General features: G+C 37.1%; 3 protein-coding genes across 5 annotated transcripts; all 3 read left to right on the forward strand.

Moving 5' to 3' along the window:
• The first annotated feature begins 2,085 nt into the window (after positions 1-2,085).
• Positions 2,086-6,128, forward strand: LOC132189191 (protein NRT1/ PTR FAMILY 5.10). 2 transcript variants are annotated; one of them, XM_088510662.1, is made up of 5 exons: positions 2,086-2,403; positions 2,527-2,744; positions 3,543-4,090; positions 4,477-4,629; positions 5,307-6,128. In XM_088510662.1, the coding sequence occupies exons 1-5, from the start codon at positions 2,277-2,279 to the stop codon at positions 6,121-6,123; spliced, it is 1,863 nt and encodes a 620-aa protein (XP_088366788.1). In that variant the 5' UTR covers positions 2,086-2,276; the 3' UTR covers positions 6,124-6,128. The 2 variants fall into 2 exon arrangements, with proteins under 2 accessions (XP_088366788.1, XP_059459772.2); XM_059603789.2 differs by lacking the exon at positions 4,477-4,629 and having other exon boundaries at positions 2,088-2,403.
• A 991-nt stretch (positions 6,129-7,119) lies between these two features.
• Positions 7,120-11,201, forward strand: LOC148583550 (protein NRT1/ PTR FAMILY 5.10-like). The gene is made up of 4 exons (XM_088510667.1): positions 7,120-7,282; positions 7,373-7,590; positions 8,003-8,550; positions 9,891-11,201. Exons 1-4 carry the CDS (start codon positions 7,156-7,158, stop codon positions 10,705-10,707), a joined length of 1,710 nt encoding a protein of 569 aa, XP_088366793.1. The 5' UTR covers positions 7,120-7,155; the 3' UTR covers positions 10,708-11,201.
• On the forward strand, positions 11,202-17,961 carry LOC132189190 (protein NRT1/ PTR FAMILY 5.10). 2 transcript variants are annotated; one of them, XM_088510663.1, is made up of 5 exons: positions 11,202-11,250; positions 12,052-12,312; positions 12,420-12,637; positions 14,359-14,906; positions 16,401-17,961. In XM_088510663.1, the coding sequence occupies exons 2-5, from the start codon at positions 12,186-12,188 to the stop codon at positions 17,215-17,217; spliced, it is 1,710 nt and encodes a 569-aa protein (XP_088366789.1). In that variant the 5' UTR covers positions 11,202-11,250; positions 12,052-12,185; the 3' UTR covers positions 17,218-17,961. The 2 variants fall into 2 exon arrangements, with proteins under 2 accessions (XP_088366789.1, XP_088366790.1); XM_088510664.1 differs by lacking the exons at positions 11,202-11,250; positions 12,052-12,312 and having other exon boundaries at positions 12,538-12,637; positions 14,403-14,906.
• The last annotated feature ends 81 nt before the right edge of the window (positions 17,962-18,042 follow it).

Genomic DNA, 18,042 nt, shown 5'->3' on the forward strand with positions numbered 1-18,042 from the left:
CCCAATTGACAAGGGGAAATAAAATACTTTAAATTATATAAATAAGGAATTTTAGAAAATAATGACATTTACATAAATGTTTTAACAAACTAACATTGACTCCATAATTTTTAAAGATCTTATTAGTGTCATATATCAGTTTCTACAGATGGTAATAACATACACCTAATAAATTATTAACATAGTCAGGGTGAGGCCAACACTATGACAAAATTTATTAATAAACCTTGCACACATTTTTTTTTTCCTTGTAAATCCGAGGTGCCCTATAAAAGGCCTAAACTTAGTTTTGTTGTTACATATAATCACTTTCATATGGCAACTCCTAAACGAGAGGATATAGAGAAATGCTATGCCCAGACCTCTACAAAAATTCTATTTGTTGGCAACCCACCAGGAAGGAGGTTTTTACTGATTAATACACTATCCACTTTCGTGCTACTTTAACATAATTAGTAAAAAAATAAATATGGGACAGCAGAATTTTTTAATTGTCAAACACAAAATGCAATTTTTGCCGTTTTACAAGTGATTTGTGGTCCCCAAGAGATAACTTAATTGACTGGAGATCACGCCTTATGAAACAGAGATCACTAGTTCGAATTCTTCTCCCTTTTTGTGTAAACATGTAAAAAAAAAAGTGATTTGTGATTACGATGCCCGTTTCCCTATGACAACCATTTAGAAATGATTGATTTCTTTTGCATTTAAGTAGCGTAAACGACATGATATGACCCACTATAGTATTCATAGCACGTCCCTAACATTCCCTTTTACGTTACCAGAATGACTGAATGAAATAGTGGTGAGAATTACTCTCTAATTTGAGCACTTCTCTCGCTGATTGATATATGATGAGCTAATTTGGTAAAACTCTACCATCCTCGATAAGAACAATTTACCCAACTCAATTTATTAGAAAGAAAAAAAAAAACTGGTACTTTTGTAATTACTAGTAGGCCACCGGAATGGACATCTTATAAGTTACGCATTCAAATATACAAGGGAGTCGTCAAACCGAATAGAAAATTTGCCAAAGTTGCACCCATAAGATGACAGTGGCTCATTGGCATTGAATATTACAATATTACATGCCAAACTTAGAGCCACCCCCATCCCCATGTTGTCCAAAGGGGTGGCTCGCCTTTTCCCTGAATTTTTTTTTTTTTTTTTTCAATTTATAATATTTATAATTTTAAAATTTTTTATTTTATATTTTTAATTAATATATGGACACGTGTTGATTTTTTAATGGTGTTGACGTAATTTTTTGTCAAATTTTGAACGAAATTTAAACGGAGGTACCATTTTTATTTTTATGTAAACTCGAAGTACCTCCTGTAATAAAAACTAATTCTTAGAAGACAAAAAATAAAATTGTTAAATCACAAAAGGCAAAAAAGTATTTAACCCAAAAAATAAAAAAATATATACATATTTGGGAAGATAATTCTTTTTAATTCTTCTCAACTTTTTTCTATTTTTTAGTTGATTTGACACTACTAACACTTAACTCAACTCAAAATTTTTTCAATTTTATTCAAAAAAATTTCAACTAAACTAATAAAAAACATTAAATAAAAATTTTAAAAATCAAGAAAATTAAAAAAATTAAAAAATATATATGGGTGGTGGGCCACCCCCAAATTATTATTATTATTATTATTATTATTATTATTATTTTTGTAATATATTATTTTTTATTATTTTATTTTAGGAGAAAGTCTACATACTCTTCAAACTACCATCTAATCGACAATATCCCCCAAACTTTTTTTTTTTTTTTTTTTTTTAAAGGATTCCCCAAACTTTCAATTATGACAATCTCTTACAATTGAAAGTTTAGAGGTATTATTAATTGAGTGGTAGTTTGAGGGGTATGTAGACTTTATCTTATATTTTATATTGTTCAAACAACTTAATTGAGTGATAGTTTGAGGGGTATGTAAACTTTACCTTATATTTTATATTGTTCAAACAACCCAATTATAATCTCAACTCTTTTTTCTATTCAATATTCGCAATAATGAATTCAGTTTAGTACAATAGAAAAAAATGGCAAACCCAAACAAACTCATAAAAACAAAAAGAAAAAGAAAAAAAGAATTAAATCCTTTAGAGCTCTCCTTTTGTGGACATGATCTGAGCAAAGGTTCAATTGAAATTGACATGCAAGTCGTGAACAGTGAAACCCAGCCGCCACCAACCAACTCGCGGCCAGTATCGCCGTCAAACTGAACGTTCGAAGCAAGGGGCAAACGTTGGAAACTAAAGAAATGTCCGTGTCTACGGCCGTCCAAACTCCGCTGCTGTTGGAAACCGTCGATGGTGCCGTTGACTACAAAGGCCGTCTGGTCCTTCGATCCAGCTCCGGCCGCTGGAGATCTGCATCCTTCATCATAGGTAGCACTCGCACCCGATCCAACTCAACAAAATCGTCGCACTAATAATTAATAAAAGCAAACGAGGAATTTTTTTTTTTTTTTTTTTTTTTTAATTTGATTGTTTGACACGTGTGCGTTTCAGGTGTGGAAGTGGCGGAGAGGTTCGCGTACTACGGGATCGCTTCCAACCTCATAACGTACTTGACTGGGCCGCTGGGACAGTCAACGGCCACCGCGGCCCAGAACGTGAACGTCTGGTCCGGAACGGCGTCGTTGCTTCCGCTTCTGGGTGCGTTCGTGGCCGACTCCTTTCTCGGCCGCTATCGCACCATCGTCGTCGCTTCTCTCATCTACATTCTGGTCCGTCTCTTGCTATTATTATTATTATTATTTTTAATTATTGGGACATTAATTTTTTACAGCGTTTAATTGGAATTTTTGACTTTTCCCTTTGTTGTTATTACTATTTATAATAAAATTTGGTTAGCTTGTTTCTATCTCTGTTCATTTCACTGGTTTCTAATTCGAGTGTTTTTAGGTACTAGAATTTTTATTATGAGTCCCTTACAAATTGGCTTACCACATTAGAAATCCTTACCATATTTAAGGAAAATATTTGAAGTACAATCCTTGATAAACTTACCATAATTAGTGAACTGATGACTAACTAATTAAATTGAAAAGTCATTTTTTGCTTAATCATTTCATTGAGAGTGTATGGTTGACAAGTTCTACGCTTATTATGTCACCAACTAAACAATTAAATTTGATTGTTATTGATAGGATACAAAATCAATAAAGGAAGGTGAGTAGAAAAACTTATTAGATACTAGAGTTAATGGTTTCTAATATGTTCTACCAATTATTGGATTTGAACCAATAAACTGTCAGTTTGTAATGGGTTGAAGTAAAAGTTATAGGACCCCAAGACTTTTCCTTGTAATTTTGAAGTGTTTTAAATAAATGTTTAAGATTTTGTTATTTAAGTATTTACAGATCCTTCATTTATTATCTCTGTCTAAGTTGTATGCTGACAGAATCCTAATTATGTGATTGTTAGCATTTTAAGAACTCCATGGTGAAATTACTCTAGGAAATTTGGAAGATGCTGATCCCTCAGGGTTTTGTTTTTAAACTCTAACCGTGTTTGAATCACAGGGACTTGGCTTGTTGACTCTGTCGTCAATGTTTCCTTCTGTCAGCTCATCTGGCTGCAAAGACACCAGTAAACTTATTCCATGTTCTCCTCCTCAAGCCCAAGTAATCTTATTCTTCTTCTCTCTGTACCTAGTAGCACTTGGGCAAGGGGGGCATAAGCCTTGTGTTCAAGCTTTTGGAGCAGATCAATTTGATGGGCAAGATCCAGAAGAGTGCAAAGCCAAAAGCTCATTCTTCAACTGGTGGTATTTTTGTATGTGTGCAGGTGGCTTAGTATCACTTTCATTCTTGAACTATATACAAGACAACCTTAGTTGGGGTCTTGGTTTTGGAATCCCTTGTGTCACGATGGTGGTTGCACTATTTATTTTCTTGCTTGGAACTAGGACTTATCGGTATAGCATCCAAGGGGAGGAGGAAAGCCCGTTTGTGAGAATTGGTCGGGTGTTTGTTGCTGCAGTTAAGAATCGGAGAACCACTCCTTCAGCAATAGCTATTGAAGAGGAAGCTCGTGGAACCCTGCCGCACCATAACTCAGAAGAATTCAAGTAAGACAAATAACTTTCAGCATTGTTTTATTGATTAAAGAACATAAACATAAAAGGTACATGCGATATGGACAATTTTGGATTTATTTTTACTCATGGCACCTAATATGAGTCCAGCTCCTGTGTATTTGTAGTGAAGCATGCTTTTGTTTTTGTTGACATTCTTTTGAAATATGAACAATTTTGGATTTATTCTTCCAACTATTTGCATTACTATATGCTGGAAGGGCATTATTTACCATTATTTTATTTGCTCCTTTTCACTGTCATGCAGTTTTGAGATGCTTCATTATTGAGAAGAAGTTATGGTCAGGATGTTGAGCAATCCATGCTATATCATTTGCTTAAACTAATCATGCTAGCTTGCTGTGATTCCTAACTATTAGGGTACTCTGGCATCCTTGTAGCAGTCTCCCATTTCTCATGGGCACCATGCAATTGGGGTGGCCCCCAAAGGGGCGAACCATAGAATTCAAACCTATATGCACTTTCTGTGATGGTTTAATGCAAGCCAAGGCCACTCAGCCTAACTCTTTGAGGTGGACTCCTTATTATGATACAAAAGAAACTTCCATTAATATTACTAACTAAATAACTCAGATCACCCTACTAGATTTGTAAGTATTGGAGAACTCTTGCTCTTCATGTGGGTAAACCAATGACAGCTAATGACAGAGTCGGTGTTACATAACCAGTAGTGTTTCAGCCAAACTACCAACAGTTGAATAAGTTAGTGTGTCTTGTCAACAAGAGTTCGGATCACCATCTCCAAGCCATCAAGTTCACGATTAAGCAGTATGAGGTCTGTTAGTGATGCGCTGTGATGCCATAAGAAGTCTGTTGGTGATGATAGTCTTATGTTATCACAGGTTTTATTCTTTGAGTCTTTATTCTGTTCACGATTACTCTGTTTTCATTGTTTACGCCTAGTGTGTTTTGTCTAATAAGTTGGCGGGATTATATACGGTGATGTAACATTATGGATGATTAATCACTGAAAGTATTCAAAATTATTATATCTCATCGAGATGAGAGCTCTTTATCTGCTTTGGCGAGACTCCATAACTTGGTGTCTTTGAGCGTGTGAGATTTCTTTTACTATCAGTGTGCATTTCCAACCAGTGCTGCGTCAGCTAACTTGCCAAAACAACTTTATAATTGCTTGTTTACATCAAAACTCATCTCTAATAGTGATTTTAATTCTCTGATTTGGTAGGTTCCTCAACAAAGCATTGCTTACACCAGACGGTTCTAAGGAAGATGGGAAGGTGTGTAGCATCAGCGAGGTTGAAGAAGCAAAAGCAATTCTTATGCTTATCCCAATATGGATGACAAGCTTGGTGTATGCTATTGTGTTTGCCCAGTCCTCGACTTTCTTCACCAAGCAAGGAGCTACAATGGAGAGAACAATTGTGCCAGGCTTTGACGTACCGGCCGCTGCTCTTCAATCCTTTATTAGCCTTGCCATTGTTGTCTTTATTCCCATATATGACCGCATTTTTGTGCCCATAGCAAGAGCTTTCAGTAAGAAACCCTCTGGCATCACAATGCTGCAGAGAATTGGAACTGGGATGCTTCTATCTGCTATATCCATGGCCATTGCAGCTCTAGTTGAGATGATGAGGCTCAAAACTGTTCAAGAATATGGGTTAGTTGATTTGCCAAAACAGACAGTCCCAATGAGCATATGGTGGTTGGTTCCTCAATATGTCTTGTTTGGGATTGCTGATGTTTTCACAATGGTTGGTTTGCAAGAGTTCTTCTATGATCAGGTCCCAAACGAATTGAGGAGTGTGGGTCTTAGCCTCTACCTAAGCATCTTTGGCGTGGGAAGTTTTCTAAGCAGCTTCCTTATCTCTGCCATTGAGAAAGCAACTGGTAGGGATGGTGGAGATAGTTGGTTTGCCAACAATCTGAATCGGGCACATCTTGATTACTTTTATTGGCTGCTTGCTGGACTTAGTGTAATAGAACTGGCTGCTTACTTGTATTTTGCAAAAGCTTACATTTACAATCGAGGAAGCAAGGTATGAGTTCAGTCCTCTGCAACTGCAATTGTTGTGACACAAGTCAGTGGTGTATGGGATGGGAAACTTGTTAACAGAACAAAAAAAAAAAAAAAAAAAAAACTATTTCTTACAGCCATTTGTTTGTCCTTTCTTACTAAATAAGCCTGATTCTTGTGAATAAGGATTTCCTATTGTGGATAATTAGGACATCCTCAGAGGACAAAGAACATGTGTACAGCTGAGAAAACTGACAGATAAAGGGCGTTAGAAAGAATTTTCCTCCAAGGAGTTTTTTTTTTTTTTTTTTTTTTTTTTTTTTTTTTTTTTTTTCTCACTTTTATAGACTTTTTCTTCAAAAAATCAAACAACATAGAGAATAAAAACCTAATAAAAATATACGAAATTCTCAACCGTAATAAGTTCAAGTATTTCAATGTAAAGAAAAGACGTAAATTTCTTAATTTGAGGATCTTGATCTAAAGTCTCTCTAATTAGGATCTAAGTTATTTTTTGTGCTGTAGTTAAATGGGAAAAGAACACTATTAGGAACTTTTATCATATTAAAATAGAGACAATAACTCCACCCATCATGATCCTGAACTACTACTCTTCCTCTTCTCTTAGTAAAAAAATGGAAGTTATTTGTAATTATTAAGGCTGTCTTTTTGGAGGAAAAAATTTCTTGAAAATTATTTTTTTTATAATTTTTGGTGTTTAGCGTGATCAAAAGTATTTTCAGTTCGACAAAAAATTGTTCTTCAGTTTCAAAAAATTGTTTTCGTTTTTGAATTTCGCAAACTATTTTTCGTGTAGTAGAACTGTTTTGCCATCGCTCATTTTCTGTTCATGTCAAACGCTAAAAAATATTTTTTAGGAAATTTTTTTCTTAAAAAAATAATTTAATTAAAAATATTTATTTTTTCATAAACACAAAAGGTGCATTTAAAAATAAATAAATAAATCAAGGCGGCAAGGCCAATTGACAAACCAACCAACTCACCGACCAGTATCGCCCTCAAACTGAAAGTCAGGAGGGGCAAGCGTTGGAAACTAGAAATGTCCGAGACTGCGACCGTCCAAACTCCTCTGCTATTAGACGCCGTCGATGGTGCCGTTGATTACAAAGGCCGTCCGGTCCTCCGATCCAACTCCGGCGGCTGGAGTTCTGCATCTTTAATCATAGGTAACACTCGCACCCAATCCAACCCAACAAAATCGTCGTACTAACGATTAATATAAGCAAACGGGGAAAATTTTTGAATTTGATTTTTAGGTGTGGAAGTGGCGGAGAGGTTCGCGTACGACGGGATCTGCTCCAACCTCATAACGTACTTGACTGGGCCGCTGGGCCAGTCAACGGCCACCGCGGCCCAGAACGTGAACGCATGGGACGGAACGGCGTCGTTGCTTGCGCTTCTGGGTGCTTTCGTGGCCGACTCCTTTCTCGGCCGCTATCGCACCATTGTCGTCGCTTCTCTCATCTACATCCTGGTCCGTCTCTTGCTATTTTTAGTTTTATTTTTATTGGGACATTAATCTTTTGCATGGGTTAATTTGAATTTTCACTTTTCTTTATTATTTTGATTATTGATTAAAAAAAATTCAGTTAGCTTTGCTTGTATCTCTGTTCTTATTACTGGTTTCTAATTTAAGTCCTGTTGTTAGGGAAATCCCAGAGTTTTATTAGCTTATTTTGATTTTTTTTTCCTCCAAAATAGGCTATTCCCTAGTAAGCTAAATCTATGCTAACGGAATCCTAATTATGTGACTAAAATGATTGTTAGCATTTTAAGAACTCCATGGTGGAATTCCTCTAGGAAAGTTGGAAGATTCTGATCCCAGTGTGTTTCAAGGTTTTGATTTGAAACTTTAACCGTGTTTGACTGCTAAAGATGAATCACAGGGACTTGGCTTATTGACTCTGTCGTCAATGTTTCCTTATCTCAGCTCATCTGACTGCCAAGACACCAGTAAATTTATTACATGTTCTCCTCCTCAACCCCAAGTAATCTTATTCTTCTTCTCTCTATACCTAGTAGCACTTGGGCAAGGGGGGCATAAGCCTTGTGTTCAGGCTTTTGGAGCAGATCAATTTGATGGGCAAGATCCAGAAGAGTGCAAAGCCAAAAGCTCGTTCTTCAACTGGTGGTATTTTGGTATATGTGCAGGTGGCTTAGCATCACTTTTAATCTTGACCTATATACAAGATAACCTTAGTTGGGGTCTTGGTTTTGGAATCCCTTGTATCATGATGGTGGCTGCACTAGCTGTTTTCTTGCTTGGAACTAGGACTTACCGGTATAGCATCCAAGGGGAGGAGAGAAGCCCGTTTATGAGAATTGGTCGGGTGTTTGTTGCTGCAGTAAGGAATTGGAGAACCACCCCTTCAGCCATAGCTATTGAAGAGGAAGCTCGTGGAACCTTGCATCACCAGAGCTCGAAAGAATTCAAGTAAGACAAATAACTTTCAGCATTGTTTTCTTGATTAAAAAACAGAAATACAAAAGGTATATGCATGTTAGATTCCAAGTAGAATTTGTTATACATTTTTTTTCTCATAGGATTCACAATGTCCTTAATTTTTACGCCCCTAAATTGGGTAAATTAAGAGGGTGCGAAGCTCAAGCGTCCATGATCATAGCGTAAATCGTGTCATTAATTGTGTCTTTTAAAATACATGCATCTGTTAGATACTTTCCGAAAATTTATTTCAAAATCATTAGTTTAATAAAAAAGAATATTTATATCATTTTCAGGAGTTTTAAAGTGTTTACTTACCTGGATGTGAACACATGGAAAAAGTGCCCCTTCACTTGAAACCGTCCATAATTTTATTTTTAGATCAACTCTCCTCCCCACTCTCTCACCCAATTAAAGTCCCTAAACTCGACTAGATGCTAAGCTCTAAGCTGTCCAATAATGAAATTTTTGGAAAACCCTTAGTTTCCTCTTTATTTTATCCAACTCCAAAATAAAATTCATTTTTAATCCATGTGTCCTAAATTTATAAATCAATTCTAAATAGAACAGAAAATCTACCTACTTAAGTCTATCATTAATATTCTTATTGGGTAATTATGAGCAATATCACACTAATTCCTTTTTTTTCATAAATACTACTCAAACTTTTATTTTATTTTATTTTTACTCCTGGCATCTAATATGAGTCCACCTCCCGTGTATTTGTAGTGAACCAAGCTTTTTTTTTTTTTTTTTTTGGTTTACATTCTTTTGACATATGAACAATTTTTCCAATGATTTGAATTACTATATGCTGCGAGGGCATCATTTACCAGTATTTTATGTGCTACTTTGCACTATCATGCAGTTTTGAGATGCTTCATTATTGAAAAGAAGTTATGGTCATGATGCTGAGCAATCCATGCTATATCATTTACTTAAACTAATCACGCTAGCTTGCTATGATTCCTAACTATTAGGGGACTCTGGCATCCTTGTGGCAGTCTCTCACCATGCAATTGGGGTGGCTCCCAAAGGGGGCTAACGGTAGAATTCAAACCTATATGAACTTTCTGTGATGGTTTAATGCAAGCCAAGGGGCGACTCAGCCTAACTCTTTGAGGTTAACTTCTTATTATGACACGAAAGGAACTTCCATTAATATTAGTAACTAAATAACTCAGGCCACCATACTGGATTCATAACTATCGGAGAACTCTCGCTCTTCGTGTGGATAAACCGATGACAGCTAACTTGCCAAAACAACTTTTTAATTGTTTGTTTACATCAAACTCATCTGTAATAGTGATTTTGATTATCTGATATTGTAGGTTCCTCAACAAGGCATTGCTTACACCAGATGGTTCTAAGGAAGATGGGAAGGTGTGTAGCATCAGCGAAGTTGAAGAAGCAAAAGCAGTTTTTAGGCTTATCCCAATATGGGTGACAAGCTTGGTGTATGCTATTGTGTTTGCCCAGCCCTCGACTTTCTTCACCAAGCAAGGGGCTACCATGGATAGAACAATTGTGCCAGGCTTTGACGTACCGGCCGCTGCTCTTCAATCCTTCATCAGCCTTGCCATTATTATCTTTATTCCCATATATGACCGCATTTTCGTCCCCATAGCAAGAGCTTTCACTAGGAAACCCTCTGGCATCACAATGCTTCAGAGAATTGGAACTGGGATGCTTCTATCTGCTATTTCCATGGCCATTGCAGCTCTAATTGAGATGATGAGGCTCAAAACCGCTCAAGAATATGGGTTAGTTGATTTGCCAAAACTGACAGTCCCAATGAGCATATGGTGGTTGGTTCCTCAATACGTCTTGTTTGGGATTGCTGATGTTTTCACTATGGTTGGTCTGCAAGAGTTCTTCTATGATCAGGTCCCAAACGAATTGAGGAGTGTGGGTCTTAGCCTCTACCTAAGCATCTTTGGCGTGGGTAGTTTTCTAAGCAGCTTCCTTGTCTCTGCCATTGAGAAAGCAACTGGTGGGAATAGTGGAGATAATTGGTTTGCCAATAATCTGAATCGGGCACATCTTGATTACTTTTATTGGTTACTTGCTGGAGTTAGCGTAATAGAGCTGGCCGCTTACTTGTACTTTGCAAAAGCATACATTTATAATAGAGGAAGCAAGGTATGAAGGCAGTCCTCTGGAACTGCAATTGTTGTGACACAAGTTAGGCTAAGTAACTAATTCTTACAGCCATTTGTTTGTCCTTCCCTACAAAATAAACCCGATTATTGTGAATAAGGATTCCCTCTTATTGGCTGCTAGCTAGAATGGTGGATATTTCGGATAGCCTCAGAGGACAAAGTCAAAGAGCATATGTAGAGCTGAGAAAACTGAATAGGAGAGATTCTCTGTACTGCCAGACCACGTGGTTCAAGCTAGAGAAAAAATGGAGGGTTTGCAGAGGTGGGTCCAACAAGATCCTACGAATGAGAGCCCTCACTGGGAGAAAGTCATTTTTAGTTAAGGAGTACAGTGATCTCAACCAAGCAGAGGAAAGCTTCCTTAGGCAAAAATCTGGTTATGGTCTACACTGAAAAAGTGTGGCTTTACTTGACGAGCAGACAAAAATTGCCCACTTTTTGGGACCTGCAAGAAGCTGAGTTTTTATGCTTTCTTTCGTCGCAGCAGGTGCGGGCTTACTTGACCCGGGCTCCCCCAATCATAGCAAAGGTACTATTTTTTATGCTCGCAAACAATGGTGCGTGAGGCAAAGTGCTTTGTGAGGAGGAAGCCATTGATCGATGTGATAAGTTTTAAATTTTTTGTGAGAAAAAAAGTGTGAAGCAAGTTATTTGTTAATGAGAAAGAAACGATGCTCTTATGAGTAGTGTTTCGTAGTATATAATATATATCACTTGGTTCGTCTATAATATATAATATATATTATATATTTTATCATCTTGATTTTTTCAAAAAAAAAAAAAAAGTTCAAGAGAGAGGAGATGGTGACGAGAATTTTGAAAAATTCAAGATGTTAAAAGAGGGAAGATGGTGGGGAGATGGTGAGGAGAATGTACTGTAGCAAATCTCGATGGCAAATGGCAATTCTCGTCTTCTGGGTAGATTAAGATTCAGATTCTCAAATTACATAATTTTTTTGGCCATTTTGTTACATTGAAACATTGCAAAAATGTTACATATTAAAATAAAATTTATTTGCAAAAGCTCTATTTGTTTTAGCATCATTTTTTTTTTAATAATTTCTAGTGTTTGGTATCATCGAATTTTTTTTTTAATTTGATCAAAAAAGTTTATTTAATCTTGAAAAATAGTTTATGTTTTTAAATTTTATAACCATTGCGAACATTTTTCGCCGTCACTCATGAGCTAATTTTAGAAAAATTATTTTTTCTAAAATTATTTATTTAGAAAAAAAATTAAAAACATATATTTTTAAAAAACATTTTTAATCGAAACAAAGTGAAAGAAGCTGAATTGATTTTGCTTTTTGGTTAAAAAAATCATTGACAGATAATGGGCAATGTTGAATTGAAATAGACATAAAAGTCGTGAAAGTGAAACTCCACCAAGGATTTGACCAACTCACCGACCAGTATCGCCTCAAACTGAAAGCCAGGGCGGCGGCAAACGTCAGAAACTAAGAAATGTCCGTGACTGCGACCGCGCAAACTCCGCTGCTATTAGACGCCGTCGATGGTGCCGTTGACTACAAAGGCCGTCCGGTCTTCCGATCCATCTCCGGCGGCTGGAGATCTGCATCCTTAATCATTGGTAACATTCGCACCCAATCCAACCCAACAAAATCATCGTACTAACGATTGGTAAAAGCAAACGAGGAAATTTTTTGAATTTGATTGTTAGATACGTGTGCGTTTCAGGTGTTGAAATAGCGGAGAGGTTCGCGTACCATGGGATCGGCGCCAACCTCATAACGTACTTGACTGGGCCGCTGGGCCAGTCAACGGCCACCGCCGCCCAGAACGTGAACGTGTGGGACGGAACGGCGTCGTTGCTTACGCTTCTGGGTGCGTTCGTGGCCGACTCCTTTCTCGGCCGCTATCGCACCATTGTCGTCGCTTCTCTCATCTACATCCTGGTCCGTCTCTTGCTATTTTTATTTGTATTTTTATTGGGACATTAATCTTTTGCATGGATTAATATGAATTTTCACTTTTCTTTATTATTATTATTGATTAAAAAAATTCAGTTAGCTTTGCTTCTATCTGTGTTCTTTTTACTGGTTTCTAATTTGAGTCCTGTTGTTAGGAAATCCCAGAGTTTTATTTTCTTAATAAGTTGTATCAGCTTATTTTGATTTTTGATTTTTTGATTTTTCCCCTAAATAGGATATTCCCTAGTAAGCTAAATCTTTCTTACTTAAATAAGTCATGCTTTATTCTATAAATTCGGTGTTGATGCCATATGGCCATTGAGAGAGGAAATAACATAATTTTTCCCACGGTAATTGGAGGTTGTTTTCTCGAAGTAACTAATCGGGGGTTGATCCAATTTATCCCTTTCTTTTTTTTCTAATTTTCAATCAGTTCCTATCATTTGGTGTTAGGGCCATTTGATTTCCTAATTTCCTTTTTCTCCTATCATTTTTTTCTTTAAACCCATAATAATAATAATAATAATAATAATAGTAATAACAATAGAAAGTTGATGGTGTCTGTATGGGGGTGCTGTAGTGTGAAGTGGATCGTGTATTGTGCCGGCGGTGGGGTTGTGCTCAAAACCATGTGGTGGGCTGTGTGTAGTGGGGCGTCGAGGTGGTTCGGTGTTGTGTGCTGGGCGTGAAAGGAGTTGCAAGTGGTGGGGCGGTATGAGGGGAAGCCAATAATCGTGCGTTGAAGGAGGAAGAAGAAGAAGTCAGTTTGGCTACACAGATTACTTGTCCAGGAGCAGCATTGTTTTGCTGTTGAAAGTTGAAACCCTAGGTAGGGTCAACAGTAATGAAATTGTGAAAAAGAAATATTACCTCTTGGAAAAAGATGGCTGGTGGGTTGGTTGAGATTGTGGTAGAGTTTGTTGAAAACCTCGGGCTTCGGTAATCCGTAAATGATCGCAGCTGGGAAAGTGACAAAATATATAAACAGGTGTCCAATTAATTTGGAAAACAAATTAGGGTACTTCGGAACATTTCAACGACTTTGTATCAGTGATTGGGGTATTTCAAAACATTTCGAAGGCGAGAGAGGAAGAAAACAGTGGTTTTTATGAAAATAATGGAAAAGAACTTTGAAAAATAATATTTAATTAATACAAAATATGATAAAGAATTTGTTGGAGTTTGTATAGAATAAGCAATAACTAAAATAGAAATTTACACTTTCTCACTAGCTATTTTAGCTAGCATGCGAGAGATGCTCTAAACAATTGAATTTGATTGTTTGTAACTAACGTGGCTATGCCACAACAAAATCATTGAAAGAAGGTAAGTAGAAAAACTTGCTAGATACTAAAGTCTAATGAGTTCTACCTACTATTGGATTTAAACTGATAGACTGCCATGTCAGTTTATAAGGAGTTAAAGTAAAAGTTATAAGACCCCAACAATTTTTTTTTGTAATTTTGAAGTGTTTTAATTAAATGTTTAGGATTTTGTTATTTCAGTATTCACATATCCTTAATTTATTGTATCTCTCGAAATTCTATGCTAATGGAATCCTAATTATGTGATTAAAAATGATTTTTACCATTTTAAGAACTCCATGGTGGAATTCCTCTAGGAAATTTGGAAGATACTGATCCCAGTGACTTTCAGGGTTTTGTTTTAAACTTTAACTGTGTTCGACTGCTATGGATGAATCACAGGGACTTGGCTTGTTGACTGTGTCGTCAATGTTTCCTTATCTCAGCTCATCTGACTGCCAAGACACCAGTAAATTTATTCCATGTTCTCCTCCTCAAGCCCAAGTAATCTTATTCTTCTTCTCTCTATACCTAGTAGCACTTGGGCAAGGGGGGCATAAGCCTTGTGTTCAAGCTTTTGGAGCAGATCAATTTAACGGGCAAGATCCAGAAGAGTGCAAAGCCAAAAGCTCATTCTTCAACTGGTGGTATTTTGGTATATGTGCAGGTGGCTTAGCATCACTTTTAATCTTGACCTACATACAAGATAACCTTAGTTGGGGTCTTGGTTTTGGAATTCCTTGTATCACGATGGTGGCTGCACTAGCTATTTTCTTACTTGGAACTAGGACTTACCGGTATGGCATCCAAGGGGAGGAGAAAAGCCCGTTTGTGAGAATTGGTCGGGTGTTTGTTGCTGCAGTAAGGAATTGGAGAACCACCCCCTCAGCCATAGCTATTGAAGAGGAAGCTCGTGGAACCTTGCCTCACCGGAGCTCAGAAGAATTCAAGTAAGACAAATAACTTTCAGCATAGTTTTATTGATTAAAAACCAGAAATATAAAAGGTACATGCATGTTTTTTTTTTTTTTCTCCGATGAATAAGAATTTTAATTAAAATCACAGCTCAAAAACAGAGCAACTCCTCAAGCACAGAACAATCCCAACATGCATGTTAAATTCAATGTAGAATTTTTTATGTATCAAGAGTTATACATGTTTTTCTCTCATAGGATTCACAATGTCCTTAATTGTTACGCCCCCAAATTGGGTAACTTAAGAGGGTGCAAAACTTGGGCATCCATGATCATAGTGTAAATCGTGTCATTAATTGTGACTTTTAAAATACATGCATCAGTTAGAAAATTTTCGAACATTTACTTCAAAATCATTAGTTTAATAAAAAGAATATTTATATCATTGTCGGGATTTTTAAAGTGTTTACTTGCCTGGATGTCAACACGTGGAAAAAGTGCCCATTCACTTGAACCGTACAATTTATCACAGCTTTGTTTAGAAAAGTTCTTAAACTACACTGACTAGAATTTTATTTTTGGAACAACTCTCCTCCCCACTCCCTCCCATTTGAAGTCCCTAAACTCTACTAGATGCTTAGTGTCCAATAATGAAATCTTTGGACAACCCTTAGTTTCCTCTTTATTTTATCCAGCTCCAAAATAAAATTCATTTTTAGTCCATGTGTCCTAAATTTATAAATCAATTCTACATGGAACAGAAAATCTACTTACTTAAGTCTATCATTAATATTCTTATTGGGTAATTATGAGCGTGCTTATGACACTAATTCCTTTTCCTCATAAATAACTACTCAAACTATTATTTTATTTTATTTTTACTCATGGCGTCTAGTATGAGACTATGAGTCCATCTCCTGTGTATTTGTAGTGAAACAAGCTTTTTTTTTTTTTTTTTTTTTTGCTTTACATTCTTTTGACATATAAACAAATTTTCCAATGATTTGAATTACTATATCCTGCGAGGGGATCATTTACCATTATTTTATTTGCTCCTTTGCACTATCATGCAGTTTTGAGACGCTTCATTATTGAAAAGAAGTTATGGTCAGGATGCTGAGCATTCCATGCTATATCATTTGCTTAAACTAATCATGCTAGCTTGTTATGATTCCTAACTATTAGGGGACTTTGGCATCCTTGTGGCAGTCTCCCACCATACAATTGGGGTGGCCCCCAAAGGGGCTAACGGCAGAATTCAAACCCATATGACCTTTATGTGATGGTTTGATGCAAGCCAAGGGGCCACTCAGCCTAACTCTTTGAGGTTAACTCTTTATTATGACACTAAGGAATTTCTATTAATATTACTAAATAACTCAGACCACCTTACTGGATTCATAACTATTGGAGAACTCCCGCTCTTCGTGTGGATAAACCGATGACAGCTAACTTGCCAAAACAACTTTTTAATTGTTTGTTTCCATCAAACTCATCTCTAGTAGTGATTTTGGTTCTCTGATATGGTAGGTTCCTCAACAAAGCGTTGCTTACACCAGATGGTTCTAAGGAAGATGGGAAGGTGTGTAGCATCAGCGAAGTTGAAGAAGCAAAGGCAGTTCTTAGGCTTATCCCAATATGGGTGACAAGCTTGGTGTATGCTATTGTGTTTGCCCAGCCCTCGACTTTCTTCACCAAGCAAGGAGCTACAATGGACAAAACAATTGTTGCGGGCTTTGACGTACCGGCCGCTGCTCTTCAATCCTTTATCAGCCTTGCCATTGTTCTCTTTATTCCCATATATGACCGCATTTTTGTCCCCATAGCAAGAGCTTTCAGCAAGAAACCCTCTGGCATCACAATGCTGCAGAGAATTGGAATTGGAATGCTTCTATCTGCTATTTCCATGGCCATTGCAGCTCTAGTTGAGATGGTGAGGCTCAAAACTGCTCAAGAATATGGGTTAGTTGATTTGCCAAAACAGACAGTCCCAATGAGCATATGGTGGTTGGTTCCTCAATACATCTTGTTTGGGATTGCTGATGTTTTCACCATGGTTGGTCTGCAAGAGTTTTTCTATGATCAGGTCCCAAACGAATTGAGGAGTGTGGGTCTCAGCCTCTACCTGAGCATTTTTGGCGTGGGGAGTTTTCTAAGCAGCTTCCTTGTCTCTGCCATTGAGAAAGTGACTAGTGGGGATGGTGGGGATAGTTGGTTTGCCAATAATCTGAATCGGGCACATCTTGATTACTTTTATTGGTTACTTGCTGGACTTAGTGTAATAGAGCTGGCGGCTTACTTGTACTTTGCAAAAGCTTACATTTATAATAGAGGAAGCAAGGTATGAAGGCAGTCCTCTGGAACTGCTATTGTTGTGACACAAGTTAGGCTAAGTAACTAATTCTTACAGCCATTTGTTTGTCCTTTCCTACAAAATAAACCCGATTCTTGTGAATAAGGATTCCCTCTTATTGGCTGCTAGCTAGAATTGTGGATAATTCGGATAGCCATCATAGCCGAATAAGGATTCCCTCTAATTGGCTGCTAGCTAGAATTGTGGATAATTCGGATAACCTCAGATCGCAAAGTCAAAGAGCATATGTAGAGCTGAGAAAACTGAGTAGGAGAGATTCTCTGTACTGCCAGACCATGTGGTTCAAGCTAGAGAAAAAATGGAGGGTTTGCAGAGGTGGGTCCAACAAGATCCTACGAATGAGAGAGCCCTTACTGGGAGGAAGTCAATTGTAGTTAAGGAGTACAGTGATCTCAGCCAAGCAGAGGAAAGCTTCCTTATTAGGCAAAAATCTGGTTATGGTCTACACTGAAAAAGTGTGGCTTTACTTGTCGAGTAGACAAAAATTGCCCTCTTTTTGGGACCTGCAAGAAGCTGCGTTTAAGAGTTTTTATGCTTTCTTTCGTCACACCACGTAAAAGAAAAAGTGCAAGCAGCAGGTGCGGGCTGACCCGGGCAGCCCCAATCATAGCAAAGCTACTAATTTCTTATACTTGCAAACAATGGTGCGTTAGGCAAAGGGCTTTGAGAGGAAGATATTGATTGATTTGATATAAAAATAGAATGAGTTTTAATTTTTTTTGTGAAAAAAAAAAAAAGAAAAAAAAGTGAAGCAAATTATGAAGAAACGATGTTTACTTTTCTCGGAGAAATAAAAAG

The sequence above is a fragment of the Corylus avellana genome, chromosome 9, assembly GCF_965113065.1.
Source record: "Corylus avellana chromosome 9, dhCorAvel1.hap1.2, whole genome shotgun sequence".
Lineage (NCBI taxonomy): Eukaryota > Viridiplantae > Streptophyta > Magnoliopsida > Fagales > Betulaceae > Corylus > Corylus avellana.

Coding starts and splice junctions, on each gene's coding strand:
- LOC132189191 (XM_088510662.1), top strand. CDS start 2,277: ATGTCCGTGTCTACGGCCGTCCAAACTCCGCTGCTGTTGGAAACCGTC. Junction 2,745..3,542: donor CTTCTCTCATCTACATTCTG/GTCCGTCTCTTG, acceptor TTTGAATCACAG/GGACTTGGCTTGTTGACTCT. Junction 4,630..5,306: donor ACTCAGCCTAACTCTTTGAG/GTGGACTCCTTA, acceptor CTGATTTGGTAG/GTTCCTCAACAAAGCATTGC.
- LOC148583550 (XM_088510667.1), top strand. CDS start 7,156: ATGTCCGAGACTGCGACCGTCCAAACTCCTCTGCTATTAGACGCCGTC. Junction 7,283..7,372: donor TTCTGCATCTTTAATCATAG/GTAACACTCGCA, acceptor TTTGATTTTTAG/GTGTGGAAGTGGCGGAGAGG. Junction 7,591..8,002: donor CTTCTCTCATCTACATCCTG/GTCCGTCTCTTG, acceptor GATGAATCACAG/GGACTTGGCTTATTGACTCT.
- LOC132189190 (XM_088510663.1), top strand. CDS start 12,186: ATGTCCGTGACTGCGACCGCGCAAACTCCGCTGCTATTAGACGCCGTC. Junction 12,638..14,358: donor CTTCTCTCATCTACATCCTG/GTCCGTCTCTTG, acceptor GATGAATCACAG/GGACTTGGCTTGTTGACTGT. Junction 14,907..16,400: donor CGGAGCTCAGAAGAATTCAA/GTAAGACAAATA, acceptor CTGATATGGTAG/GTTCCTCAACAAAGCGTTGC.